At 43.5% G+C, this 13372-nt stretch overlaps 1 protein-coding gene across 3 annotated transcripts; it reads left to right on the top strand.

The window, feature by feature from the left end:
* Positions 1-273: 273 nt before the first annotated feature.
* pfas (phosphoribosylformylglycinamidine synthase) lies at positions 274-13372 on the top strand. Of its 3 annotated transcripts, none has more exons than XM_017407236.3 (28): positions 274-470; positions 1391-1513; positions 2643-2778; positions 3480-3585; positions 3671-3869; positions 5600-5705; positions 5849-5989; positions 6076-6200; positions 6288-6416; positions 7810-7947; positions 8141-8269; positions 8378-8451; positions 8536-8692; positions 8775-8836; positions 8942-9103; positions 9187-9417; positions 9516-9746; positions 9915-10095; positions 10187-10270; positions 10582-10737; positions 11031-11150; positions 11233-11378; positions 11463-11670; positions 11778-11869; positions 11953-12067; positions 12170-12319; positions 12501-12641; positions 12797-13372. In XM_017407236.3, exons 2-28 carry the CDS (start codon positions 1393-1395, stop codon positions 13105-13107), a joined length of 3951 nt encoding a protein of 1316 aa, XP_017262725.1. In that variant the 5' UTR covers positions 274-470; positions 1391-1392; the 3' UTR covers positions 13108-13372. The 3 variants fall into 3 exon arrangements, with proteins under 3 accessions (XP_017262725.1, XP_017262724.1, XP_017262726.1); XM_017407235.3 differs by having other exon boundaries at positions 1345-1513; XM_017407237.3 differs by lacking the exons at positions 274-470; positions 1391-1513; positions 2643-2778; positions 3480-3585 and adding an exon at positions 3990-4003 and having other exon boundaries at positions 3750-3869.

Below are 13372 nucleotides of genomic sequence, written 5' to 3'. Positions count from 1 at the left end.
AACAACTTGCAGTAATTACAATTTGATTAAAAAACTTTCATGTACATTCTCAGCGATTAATGTTTCTTAAAACTAGTTTGCAGGTGTGAAATACTTGCAGTAAAGTTTTTAAGGCAAAAATAAAGTATCTGTTTCAATCATTGCAAAGTAAGTAGTCACGCTTGTTTGAGGGGACTCGCAGGAAGCGTCCCAGTTTGAGGTTTTGACGTGATGCGTTCACGGCCTTTCCAAAGGAAAGGGGACGCGGGTTGTGACATCCCTCCCCTGTTGCGCATGCGTCAGTTTAGAGCTTCACCCACACACGTGAGTGTCGGAGCTCCGTCCATCCTTCTTCAGGGTCTGTGACTCCGGGTCAGCCGAACCAGCTCCAGTCCTTCCAGCGGGACCAGAGGTTTCCCCCCTCCCCTACAAAAAAAGCTCCAGGAGCGTCTGAAGTTTCCGTCCTAAACTCAAACTGCTGAAGCTGAAACGTAAGTTAGCTTTCTGCTAACTTTTAGCTTCGACAGAGCAAACAACATGGAGCAATCAATGTTAGAAAGCATGGGGTCCCTTTTAGTCTGGGCAGGTCACACAGCTGGTATTTTGTTTACTAATTGCTATGAATATGTTGCATCACTTTACACTGTCATGACAAAGAGGTGTGTGTGTATGTGTGTGTGTGTTCATATTATAGTTTGAATGAGTTCATCTTAGACATGCAGCTACAATACTGACAAAAGTAAATAACCACAGAGCAGCTTTAATATGGAAGAATTTAACAGCTCAGATTACACAAAATACATGAGAGAAGCAGTGAAAACAAACTCGTTTTTTACTTTAAAAGTGCAAAACAATAGACTGATATTATTTTTAAAAAATGCTATAAATAGCTTTGTATATTAACTAGGAATTAAGAAAGACAACCCAGTTCAGGTATTTGATTAATAGTTTGTTTAAAGTAAGTTTTTTTTGTATTTTTAAGAAAACTGTACAGTCTTTGTGCAATAACTTTGCTCAATAGTTTATTATTATTGATTTTTCAGTGATTGTTTTTTTTGTTGTCATGCTGCAAATGCCTTTTTCCATGACCTTATCTCAACATCATTAGTAATAAAGCGTCTCGTACTTTTGTGCAGTGCAGTGTCTAAACTAAGTTATAAAGGTTTAATATAAGCCACTTTTAAGGTCTCTCTCTCACTTCTACACATTATTATTATTATTGAGCTGCCCTGAACTAATCTGGAGACAAAGGTCAATGGAGAGCTCCTCAATCATTGATCAGTTTAAACCTTTGACCTCTGATTTATTAATGCAATCCTGCAGAAGATGGATATTTCATCAGTGAAGGATTTTCGTTTTGATTAGGTTTTAAGGAGCCTCTGAACCGGACTCATTTGCCTGTCTCCGTCAGTCATGGCTGTAGTGAGGTTCTACAGTAACGAAGCTCTGAACGGTCGAGCCGTGCGGAGAGCATCGGAGCTCTGCCCTCACCTGTCCATCCGAACCGAGCTCTGCTTCAACGTGGGGCTGACAGGTGAGTGTGTGGGTTCGGCATTTTCGTCACTGTGTCGGGGTTTCCAGGTTTGAACTTGCTCTCCCACGTACAGCCCCGGTTCTGGAGAGACGTAAATAAAAATAGAACACTTGTGTTTTATTCACAATGGAGTCTAGTTAACACATCAAATGTTTAAACTACAAAATTATACCAGTTTTATTAGAGGGGGGAAAAGGTCATTTTTGGACCTGAGGAGAGCAGCTGCTGGAGGTTTTAGAGGTGATCTTTGTCCCATTCTTAGCTGACGAAGGAGTCTAGGTGTTCTACAGTCCTGGGTCTTCTTTGCTGGATGGTAGCATTATGTTGTTTTAAAACCTGTTTATACTGTTCTGCATTGGTGGTGCCTTTCCAGATGTCTAAGCTGCCCATTCAACAGGCACTAATGCACCCCCATACCATCAAAGAGGCAGGCTTTTGAACTGTGTGCTGATAACAGGCTCACAGAACAGTTTCCCTCTCTGCCTCAGTCCATTTTAAATGAGCTTTGGTCCAGAGAAGACAGGAGTGTTTCTGGATGGTGTTCACATCTGACTTCTTTGCCTGATAGAGCTTTAACCTTCATCTGTGGATGACATGGTGAACTGTGTTCACAGACGATGGTAATGACATGATAAATGTCTTCCTTATTTTCTACAATATCGTGAAAGAATTCTACTATTTTTAAACACAGACTACAAATTTTTCAGTCTAGTGAACCTCTGCCCATCTTTACTTCTGACAGCCTCAGCTTCTCTAAAATGCTCCTTTTATCCCCACCCCTCTCACTGACCTGTCGACAATTAACTTAATTAGCTACAAAATGCTCCTCCAGCTGTTCCTTATTTGTGCCGCTTACTTTTGTTGCCCAAATTTCTTGAGATGTGTTGCTGCCATAAAATTCAGAAACTAACTAATCTAACTAATGGTCCGTTTTTGTATTTTTCAGTTTAAACATTTGATACGTTCATTATGTGTCATTGTGATTAAAATATGGGGTTTTGAATTTTTCAGATCACTGAATTCTGTTTTTATTTACATTTGACACACAACTTTTTCAGGACTGGGGTTGTATCGCCGCTCTTTTAAATTCCTCCGTTTTCCTTGTGCTTCCTTTTGGTCTCTGCTGCAGGTTCTGAGAGTCTTGGTGCTGAGCAGAAGGAGGTTCTCCTCTGGTTGTTTCGTCCTCCCCTGCAGACAGAACCGCTGTCTGACAAACCCAACCTCACAGAGGGCAGTGGGGAGAAGCTGGTGGAGATTGGACCAAGGTAACATTAATGATTTCAACACACTTGAGTTTTAGCAGTAAAGGGATTTCAGTTGTATCTGTGATCAGAAAACATCGTCCACTCTCAGCGTCACCTGACTACGTGTTGTACAGAGCCCAATAATAAATATGTACAAGCACCAAGATGGAAAATCTGAAGCCCCACTTTAGCTCCAAGCGAGATATCAGGGTTTTGTTGCAGGGCAAATCTTGGAATAGTTCCAGATTTTTAAATGCTTACCATGTTAAATATGTACTTAAGAAATATTCAGCGTATTAAATTTCATTTATTCATGACAAGAGGATAGCAGGGTATTATGATCAGCATGAATATTCATCCTGAACTCTTAATGAATATTCACGATATCCCACGGAGGCCTGACATCCTGAAAGTCAAAATCAGAATGTGTGATAAATTGATTTGATTTCAGCTGGTTTCAGCAGAAGGAAAAGAGAAACAGTGGATCCATGCATCAAAATATCATGCACATTTATGCCTGACTGGATAAAATTTACATTTTTATTTTGGCTGTTGGGCTGTGTCCGGGGTTATGTAATATAGATGTCTTAAAAAGTGGTGGAGTTTGTCAGACTGTTGCCTGTTGCCTCACTTATAGATTTTTTTTTTTTAAATGGCAGTAAGATTTATTCTAAAGTTCAGCAAATTCATATAACTTTCCTGTTTGGGTCACGTTTTTTTAGGTTGAACTTTTCCACCGCCTGGTCCACTAACGCCGTGTCCATCTGCCAGAGCGCCGGCCTCACGGACGTCACGCGGGTCGAGCTCTCTCGCAGGTTTCTCATCAAGGTGTCAGCGCTCGCAGACGAGCATTTAAGATTCAGAATGGTCTCATTTTAAAGCCCCTGAAGTGACCCGTCTGTTTCCTCTCCAGCCCAAGAATGGACAGAGTGAGAGCGAGCTCAGCGGGGACATAAAGAGGCTGGTAGAGTGTCTGCACGACAGCATGACTGAGTGTGTCTACCAACATCCCATCAGCTCCTTCGCCGTGGAAACCAAACCCCAGGCGGTGTTTGAGGTGGACATCGTGGGGAAGGGTCGAGCCGCCTTGGAGGCAGCCAACGATGAGCTGGGTGAGACTTTTGACACGTTTCCAGCTAACGCCATCTCTCTCCCCCATGCTTTTACTTGAGCCTCGTGGTTTATTTTAACGCACTGTGACGTGTCTCTCTCCTCTTCATGCTTTCTCTCAGTCTTGCAGCGATCAGTAAGTACACCGTGTGTGCTGATGGAGGCCATAATGTCACAGGATGCATGACATTAAAGTCACAAGATGGCAACGATGCTGCTGATTATCTGACGTGTGTGTGTGTGTGTGTGTGGTTAGTGTGTGTGCTTCACTAATGAAATGAAACCTAAAAACAGAGCTCGTTTATTAAACTGAGGTTAGATATTCAAGTTGCTTTAACAGCCCAAAAAGAGGTTTTTATGATTTTTTAAATGCAAAAATGCCATATTTCCTATTACAAAAGAGGATTTTAAGCAGCAAAGTCCCCAAAATTACCAATAATAATATCATAGTCTTTTAAATTTTTTCTAATTTAAGGATTTTATTTTTTTTAATTGAACGAACCAGTACTGTTGTGTGTTTAATTTAGCAGACAGTTTATGGCCGACACGAGTTACGGTGACAGAATGTACCGCATGCTCATTAATATTCACATGCAGCTCCTTCAGATGAGATTCAGTTCAGTGCATGTTTTGTTAGTTCTTCCATACCCAGATGGTGAATTAAGGAAATAATTAAGAATGTGGTCTATTAATTTATCAAGGCGACTATACCGGATTGGATTTATTAGTTCTTGGTATGACTTTGCTGTGCCAGTTAATTAAAAACATGGTGTATAATAGAATTTCATTAAAGGTGTCATATAGTTATATTTTGCCTGATGATCTTGAAAGTAAATAATTTCTTAAATGATCTACAACCCCACACATCATCTGGATGGAAGCACATGTTGTTCTAAAGCCTGTATATACTTTTCTGCATTGATGGTTCCTTTCCAGATGTGTAAGCTGCCCATGCCATTGCCACTAACGCACCCCCATACCATCAGGGAAGCTGGCTTTTCAACTGCACTGATAACAGGCTGGGTGGTCCCTCTTCTCTTTAAGACGGGGTGTCTTAGGTTTCCAAAAATAATTTTGATTGTCTGACCACAGAACAGTTTCCCTCTCTGCCTCAGTCCATTTTTAATGAGTTTTGGTTCAGAAAAGACAGCAGCGTTTCTGGATGGTGTTCACATCTGGCTTTTTCTCTGCCTGATAGAGCTTTAACCTTCATCTGTGGATGGAACTGCAGATGATGGGATATTTAAAGTGTTCCCAATTTCCCGTTGAGGAACATTATTCTGAAATTGTTCCACTAATTTTAGCTGCAGTTTTCTCACGGCCTGGTGAACCTCTGCCCATCTTTACTTGTGAGAGATTCAGCTTCTCTAAAATGCTCTTTTAATATCCAGTTCTCTTACTGATCTGTAGTCAAGAAACCTTATTAGTTAGATATGTTTACTGTGTTTTAATGTGAATAAAGTATGGGTTTATAGGGTTTGCACATTATTGCATTCTGTTTTATTTACATTTAAAAATCTCAACCTTTTCATAATGCGGGTTGTAGTTTACTTGCACAGAAAGCTCTGTTGTGTCTTAAAGCTTGCAGATATTTGTTGTTAACTTGTGTGTGTAAGTGTGCTGTTTATTAAATACTGGAAAAGTGTATTTTTGCTGCACAGATTCATTTTCAGGCAGTTTTGTGCTTCATTGTTTGGTTCTCATGCTGCTGTGTGGGTTGTTTGTGCCGCAGGTCTGGCCTTTGACTCCTGGGATCTCGACTACTACACGTCCATGTTCCAGAGAATTAAAAGGAACCCCACCAGTGTGGAGTGTTTCGACCTAGCCCAGTCCAACAGGTAGGGGGTTGTCTTCAAAAAAGCGAATTTGCCAAACTGCTTTGTGTTTGTGAGTTTTTCAGCTCTGCAGCTTTTGTTTGTTGACTTTATTTTTTTAATATTCTCTTGTCTTTATTTTGTGTGTGTGTGTCTCGGTGCCCCAGTGAGCACAGCCGTCACTGGTTCTTCCGCGGGCGGATGGTGATTGATGGGCAGGAGCAGAAGGAGACTCTTTTCAGCCTCATAATGGACACCCAGCGGCACAGCAACCAGAACAACGTCATCAAGTTCTGCGACAACAGCAGGTTTTGTTGGAAACAGCGCAGCTCCCGGGTCCTGTGGGGTGCGATTGTGTCAGTACTGACTCTGTGTGAAATCTGTCTGTGTCCAGTGGTATCCGAGGCATGAAACTCGATTGCCTTTGTCCAAAAGACCCTTCCCAAGCAAGCCCGTATGAGACGCGACGCTCGCTGCGACACGTCATCTTCACCGCGGAGACACACAACTTCCCAACAGGTCAGAACTCTGAACATTTCACAGACACGTCCTCATGTGTCGTTATCCCAAAGAGTAACTCCATCCCTTTCTGAATGAACCTCGTAGGTGTTGCCCCGTTCAGCGGTGCCACCACAGGGACCGGAGGACGTATCAGAGACGTCCAGAGTGCTGGAAGAGGAGGACATGTCATCGCTGGAACAGCAGGATACTGCTTCGGAAACCTGCACATACCGGGTCAGGCTCTGAGCACCTGGAGAGTGGGTCAACAGATTAGAGCGTTTTGAAAACCTAAGATTTTTAAACGACAAAGAAGAATCGACGCATATCTGAGCCAGAGGCCACAAAGAGCTTTGAAAGTAATCAATAAGCTGTAAATCATTTCTAAAACAATCTGGGAGCTGGTGTAGGAGCCAGCTAAAAGCCTGCCTCCTGAGGTCTACATATTTGGTGTTTTTTTAAATGTAGGTACCTTTTCACAGTTTAAACCAACATTTAATGTTTTTGTTTGTTTGTTTCCACCCTACAGGAACTGTTTATAGTTTAAAGCTGTCTTTATAGGATCTATTTACCTCCTGCTTCAGAGTAGGAGCTTTATTAGCTCTAAAGAAACCCATAAATGTCTGAAGGGGCAGAAGCGTAAGTGTATGTTGACTGGCCAAACACACTGACTGCTTACCTATCACTTACCCCTTTTTAATTTTGAAAACTAAATTTGTGCTGTAAACAACAGCTTTGTGTGCTAATAAAGATCGTTCACTCAAAAAAGAAAAAACACCAGAGATGTAAAGTTTAGTCTTTACTGAGCCTAGGCGAAGGAAATACAGCATTATTTTTAAGCAGTTCAGACAAAAAAATTGAAACAATTTGAGCAGAATTTTAAAAATTCAAAGATCATAGCAGTCAGCGTAAATTGGGTGGATTGTATTTTTTATTTTTTTTTGCTGATAAAACACTATTAGGTAAGATCTGTGGGAGTCTGAGCGCTGCAGTACAAGCAGGATTTATTGTTCAGCAGGTCAGGCTTAACCTGCAGTTTCAGTGAGTGCCTAACATGCTGAGAGCAGGTTGTGTGTGATTTAAGAACTGACTGATCAGTTTTCATGGAAAAGCGGACTGTGGGACTTAATCCAAACACCCTAGCGTTCACTGATAAGCATTTAGATGGGAGATTCTGAGCAGGACCTTCCTGTCAAATAAGTAGGCTTATTAAATCACTAGAGCTCTTTTTGACCTTCTTAAATATTTGCAAGGAACACAAAAAAATGAACTTGAGGAAAAAAATGTTTATTCCAATGAATTTTAGGAAATAAATTCTGTGAAATGTTTTATATTGTGATGCTTGCCCCAAGATGGTTTAACTTTGTCTAGATTGGTCATTTTTTCCATCACTGCCCTTCTTTTTAGTCCATCATTAAAGCTGAAGATCCTATAGTAAAATGTTAACAATGACAAACAAAAAGACTTAAATGATGCCTCATTGAGAGCATCTAAATTGAGAAAAATAATCAGTTTCTAAATATATTCACGGATGCGATTTACCAAATAGGAGAAAAGGTATTTTTTTTGATGGAAGATACTGAAAATCTTCTTTTATTAGCCTGACTTTACTCTCTGTCCTCCACCCCAGGGTACCGTCTGCCCTGGGAGTCTGAAGGAGAAGAATGGGAGTATCCCTCCAGCTTTGCCCCTCCCCTGCAGGTCGCCATTGAGGCCAGTGACGGAGCGTCGGACTACGGCAACAAGTTTGGAGAACCTGTCCTGGCAGGTAAGAAATAAACACTGCTCCACCTGCTGCAGCGATTATAGAACAAATAACAGTTTAGTCCTAAACTTGGATCAAAACAGGAGACCCAGCTGGTTTTACTGCTGTTTTCAGAATTAAACAAAACCCTATGTGTTCATGAACTGTTTTCCATACAATGTTCAGTTACCAAAATCATTCGATCCCCCTCCTTTAGGCTTTGCTCGATCTTTCGGCATGCGGCTGCCTGACGGGGAGCGACGGGAGTGGATCAAGCCCATCATGTTCAGTGGTGGCCTCGGGTCTATTGAAGACACGCACGTGAAGAAAGAAGAGGCCGAACCTGGTAATACTTCAACTCTGCGTGTCTCAGCTGCGTCCAGTCACTTTTGAAGCTATATTTAGAAATATATCGATGAGTGACTTACACTCTGCTGCTGCTGCTGTCAATAAGGGATGGAGGTGGTGAAGATCGGAGGGCCGGTGTATCGGATCGGTGTAGGAGGAGGAGCGGCGTCCTCTGTTCAAGTACGGATCTTACAACAAATCCCTTTGGTACCATCACAGCGCAATTTTTAACCATTTATATATATTTTTTGTGTATGCTTGTAGGTTCAAGGGGACAACTGCAGCAACAGGGATCTGGGGGCGGTCCAGAGGGGCGATGCTGAGATGGAGCAGAAGATGAATCGGGCTCTCAGGGCATGTTTGGAAAGAATTAGTGGGAACCCTATCTGCAGTATTCATGATCAGGGGGCAGGAGGAAATGGTACCAAACTGTGGACTTTGGGGTTTTATTTATTTACAAAGTATTCATAATTAAAGGTTATGAGCCATATTTTCTTCTTTAGGTAACGTTCTGAAGGAGCTGAGCGAGCCAGCAGGAGCTGTTATCTACTGCAGCAGATTCAAGGTAATCAGCTCAAAAAAGCTTCAAAAACGTTTGTTAATATTTGCAAAAGAGTTATGTTTTGTTGGTTTAATCTTGTTTCTCTCTTCTTTCTGTGTCTGTGTGTAGAAAGGCGACCCGACACTGAGCGTGTTGGAGCTGTGGGGCGCAGAGTATCAGGAGAGCAATGCTCTTCTGCTGCGTCCATCAGACAAGTCCTTCCTGGAGAGGGTTTGTCGGAGGGAGAAGTGTCCTGTTGACTTTGTGGGACACATCACAGGAGATGGAAAGGCACGTCTCCCCAATCATCACTGGTCATTTGTTCGCTCATCAGCCTCGCAGGAGTGTGATTATCTGGGTGTAAATTCTCACAGATCGTGCTGGTGGACGATGAGGGAGGCGAACAGGCAGACGGTGCGCGCCATCCCGTTGACCTGCAGCTGGAGTGGGTCCTGGGCAAAATGCCACAGAAAGAATTTAAGATGGAGCAGCTGGCCTCAACCCATCAGCTGCTGAGTCTTTCTGCTGACCTGACAGTTAAAGCCGCCCTGCAGCGAGTTTTGCGTTTGCCCGCCGTCGCCTCCAAACGTTACCTGACCAACAAGGTTCTGTCACATCCCGGTGGAACGCGTTTTCTGCCTGCAAAATGAACTTGTGCAGACATTTTGTGACTCTGCAAGCCCCTGCTTCCCTTCTCCTTTAGGTGGACCGGTCTGTGACTGGGTTGGTTGCCCAGCAACAGTGCGTCGGCCCTCTTCACACACCATTGGCCGACGTGGCAGTCGTCGCTCTGTCGCCGTTCGGCCTGGAGGGAGCGGCGACCGCCATCGGGGAGCAACCAATTAAAGGGCTGCTCTGTCCTGCAGCGGGGGCTCGCATGGCTGTCGGAGAGGCTCTGACCAATCTGGTGTTTGCCAGAGTCACAGCGCTGAAGGTGGACCTTTCTTACAGATATCATAAAATAAAAACACATGTTCACCTTAAATACACAGAGGATACTTTAATCTGATTTGATTAAACAGTTCTAGGTTCTCTTTAGATTAGCTTTAAGACATATTGCAGAGAAATTTAATATTTTTTTTCTTTGTCGTGTGTGTTTCAGGATGTGAAGTGTAGTGGGAACTGGATGTGGGCTGCCAAGCTGCCTGGGGAAGGAGCGTGCCTGTGGGAGGCCTGCAAAGCCATGTGCGAGGTCATGGGTCAACTGGGAGTAGCCATCGATGGGGGCAAGGACTCTCTGAGTATGGCAGCGAGAGTGGGGAAAGAGACGGTCAAAGCTCCAGGTTCGCTGTCACTGTGTGTGTCTGCGTGGTTGTACACGGCTTTGTGTACTTCACGGGGTTAAATGAAACGTTTGATCTGTTTCTGTGTCAGGTGCTCTGGTTATTTCTGCATATGCTGTTTGCCCTGACATCACTGCCACGGTGACGCCTGACCTTGAGGATCCAGATGGCAAAGGTGCGATGTGCTGACGGACACAAAAAAGCTAACTTGTACAAACACAGAACCTCGGATATAAACAGTTCAAAGTTCATTACTGATTGGTTGGCTGTGATTGAAAAAGAACTTGCAAAAATTGGAAAAATCTTTGTTTATTATCGCCTGCCGCTAAAGGAGAAGGCGGATTGATGTTTCTGTTCCTATCTGTTCCTTCAAAGAATGCTAGGCCTTTAATTTCTTTTTTTTTCTGCCACTCAGATTTGACACATCCGACACGCGCGTGTTTCCTGACAGCCAGGCTTCTTCTGATCTTTTCTTTTTGTCTGCAGGCGTGTTGTTGTGGGTTCCTCTCAGTCCAGGCCGTCATCGTCTCGGAGGTTCTGCCCTGGCTCAGTGCTACAAGCAGCTGGGAGACTGCCCTCCGGACCTGGACCAGCCTGAATTATTGACCGCCTGCTTCAACACCACTCAGAAGCTCATAGAAGGTGAAACTGCACGCTTTCACATTTAGGGAGAAATAATGTATGTAATATCTTTACTAAGCTTCAATCTGTGAGGAAACGCATATTTAATTTTATTTTAAGTCTCTTGCTTCAGAGCTTCAGGTTTGTATCTTGATCAGGCTGCCACCTGGTGGTTTGAGTGTGTATTTCACTACATAATGTTGCTACTTTTCAAGAAATTTAATTATCAGTTTTAAACACTATTTTAAAGCTGTCTTTAAACTTGTCTAAAAAAAAAGAAGAGAAATTGAATCTATTTATCTGTGCTCTTTCAGATTGTCTGCTCAGTGCAGGACACGATGTCAGCGATGGAGGCCTCATCTCCTGCCTGTTAGAAATGGCGTTTGCAGGAAATCGTGGGGTTGATGTTGAGCTGTTGTCGGGAGGATTTGGAGGTCATGAAGTTCATCTGTTTGTTTCTGTTTTTCTGTGATTTGTGGTTATTGAGTTAACCTGTGCCTCGTGTTGTCTGTGCAGTCATGGAGCTGCTGTTCAGTGAGGAGCTGGGTTTGATTCTGGAGGTTTCACAGTCTGATGTAGAAACAGTTTGTCGGAGTTACAGCGTTGCTGGCGTAGAGTGCCTTCGTATCGGGAGAACCTGTGGATTCGGACCAGAAGCCATGGTGAGAAGTCTTCCTCAGCATGGACCGGGACAAAAAGCCTTTTCTTCTCACTTGTATCGACTGTCATCATTTCTTGCGTTTCAGGTCAGAGTCCAAGTGGACAGACAGGAGGTTCTGCATGAATCACTGCCTGATCTCAGAGCAGTTTGGGAGGACACCAGTTTCCAGCTAGAGCGCCTCCAAGCCAACGAGCTCTGTGTGAAACAGGAAAAGGAGGGGCTTTCCAAGAGAACCCAGCCATATTTCAAACTAACCTTTGACCCCTCTGAAACACCCAACGTCCGCCAGCTTAGTAAGACTGGCACCATTATCAAGAATATGTGTGTCGTCTTCAAACGCAGCTCATTCTGTGGGTTATCTTTATTATAAAGTCATCTTTGAAATGTTTCTTTCTTCCAGCTGCAGGGCCTCCACGTGTTGCTGTGGTCAGAGAGGAGGGCAGCAACGGAGATCGAGAGATGTCTGTCTCTCTGTACATGTCGGGCTTTGAGGTAATTAAAAGCTCTGTGCGCGATCATTTAAAGCTGTGTAACATTCTCGTCGTGATTTCACCCTTCTGATGATGGCTGTGTAGGTCTGGGACGTCACCATGCAGGATCTCTGCTCCGGCTCTTTAACCCTGGATCCTTTCAAAGCTGTCGTGTTTGTCGGGGGATTCAGTTATGCAGACGTCCTGGGATCAGCTAAAGGTTAAAAAAAAACAAAAAAAAAACACCACATGTATACACAGCTATGAACCACTTTGAGATGCCAATTTATTTTTGGCATAATAATGTATTTGCTTCATAAAGGCTGGGCTGCAACCGTTGCCTACAACCCTAAGGCTAAGGCTGAATTTGATCACTTCCAGCGGAGAGAAGACACTCTGAGTCTGGGAGTGTGTAACGGCTGCCAGCTGCTCGCCTTGCTGGGCTGGGTGGGAGAGGCTGAGGATGGAGCAGGTAAGATGGAGAAGACAAAACAAATCAAGCGTTTCTTCTAACTGTGGAAATTAAACAAAACAGTGCTTAAGTATTGAAGTCAGATTATCAAACCGCAGCGTGTGAGTAATGTTAAAGAAGTTTTTAAAGTCTTGCACAGCACTGATTCATTGTTTGATCTTTTTACTTCTTTTTTGATCAGAATCTGAAGTGGTGCTGACCCATAATAAGTCTGGCAGATTTGAGTCACGGTTTGTCAGCGTTGGGATCCGGAAGTCGCCGTCCATCTGGTTCAGAGGCATGGAGGGTTCTGCTCTGGGAGTCTGGGTTGCACACGGAGAAGGTAAAGTCAGAACCACTTTAGGTGTGCTGATGTTGCAAGTGAGCACAAATAAGTTGTTTTTTTTATCTTGCACAGCACTGATTCATTTAGCTGAATCATCAGGTGGATTTTTAATCAGCAGCTGGGGTTTGATATTGATTCTTTCCCTCCTGCAGGTCTAATGCAGTTCCGTAGCTCCCAAGCTCAAAACCTGATTATTTCCAGCGGACTTGCCCCCCTCCGTTATCTTGACGATCAGGGTCGCCCCACTGAAGAGTACCCTCTGAACCCTAACGGCTCCCAACGGGGTGTTGCAGGGTTGATCTCCCGGGACGGCAGACACCTGGCCATGATGCCCCACCCGGAGCGCTGCACCCTGAGCTGGCAGTGGCCCTGGGCTCCGAGGGCCCTCAGGCCTTCCCTCACCCCTTCACCCTGGCTGCGCATGTTCAAGAACGCAGCTGTCTGGTGCAGCAACACAGATTAATAATGCTGCATTTACATGATCCTTCAGTTGTCAAAGTGTGTAAGTTTTAACTAATAAGTCTTTTTACTTACTGTGAAACTTGAGTTTGGTATTCCTGCAGTATTACTACAATTAGTTTATTGTTCCTGAGATGGCTAAAAATGTATGACCTGCAAGACCTTGTTTACATTTCATAATTTGCAAAACTACATGACACTAATCACGAAGGCTCACACTATCAGTTGTACCTTTGAAACTTTCAGAACCAAACTAATAAATCAATAAA

Source organism: Kryptolebias marmoratus, linkage group LG24 (genome assembly GCF_001649575.2).
Source record: "Kryptolebias marmoratus isolate JLee-2015 linkage group LG24, ASM164957v2, whole genome shotgun sequence".
Classification (NCBI taxonomy): Eukaryota; Metazoa; Chordata; class Actinopteri; order Cyprinodontiformes; family Rivulidae; genus Kryptolebias; species Kryptolebias marmoratus.
The sequence above is the reverse complement of the archived record's forward strand: the minus strand, read 5'-3'. Positions and strand labels throughout refer to the sequence as shown.

What these genes read in the sequence shown, in the direction of transcription:
- pfas (XM_017407236.3), top strand. Translation starts at nt 1,393, where the DNA reads ATGGCTGTAGTGAGGTTCTACAGTAACGAAGCTCTGAACGGTCGAGCC. An exon ending in CGGAAACCTGCACATACCGG is followed by an intron (nt 6,417 to 7,809) that starts GTCAGGCTCTGA and finishes CCTCCACCCCAG; the next exon opens with GGTACCGTCTGCCCTGGGAG. An exon ending in CACTCAGAAGCTCATAGAAG is followed by an intron (nt 10,738 to 11,030) that starts GTGAAACTGCAC and finishes GTGCTCTTTCAG; the next exon opens with ATTGTCTGCTCAGTGCAGGA.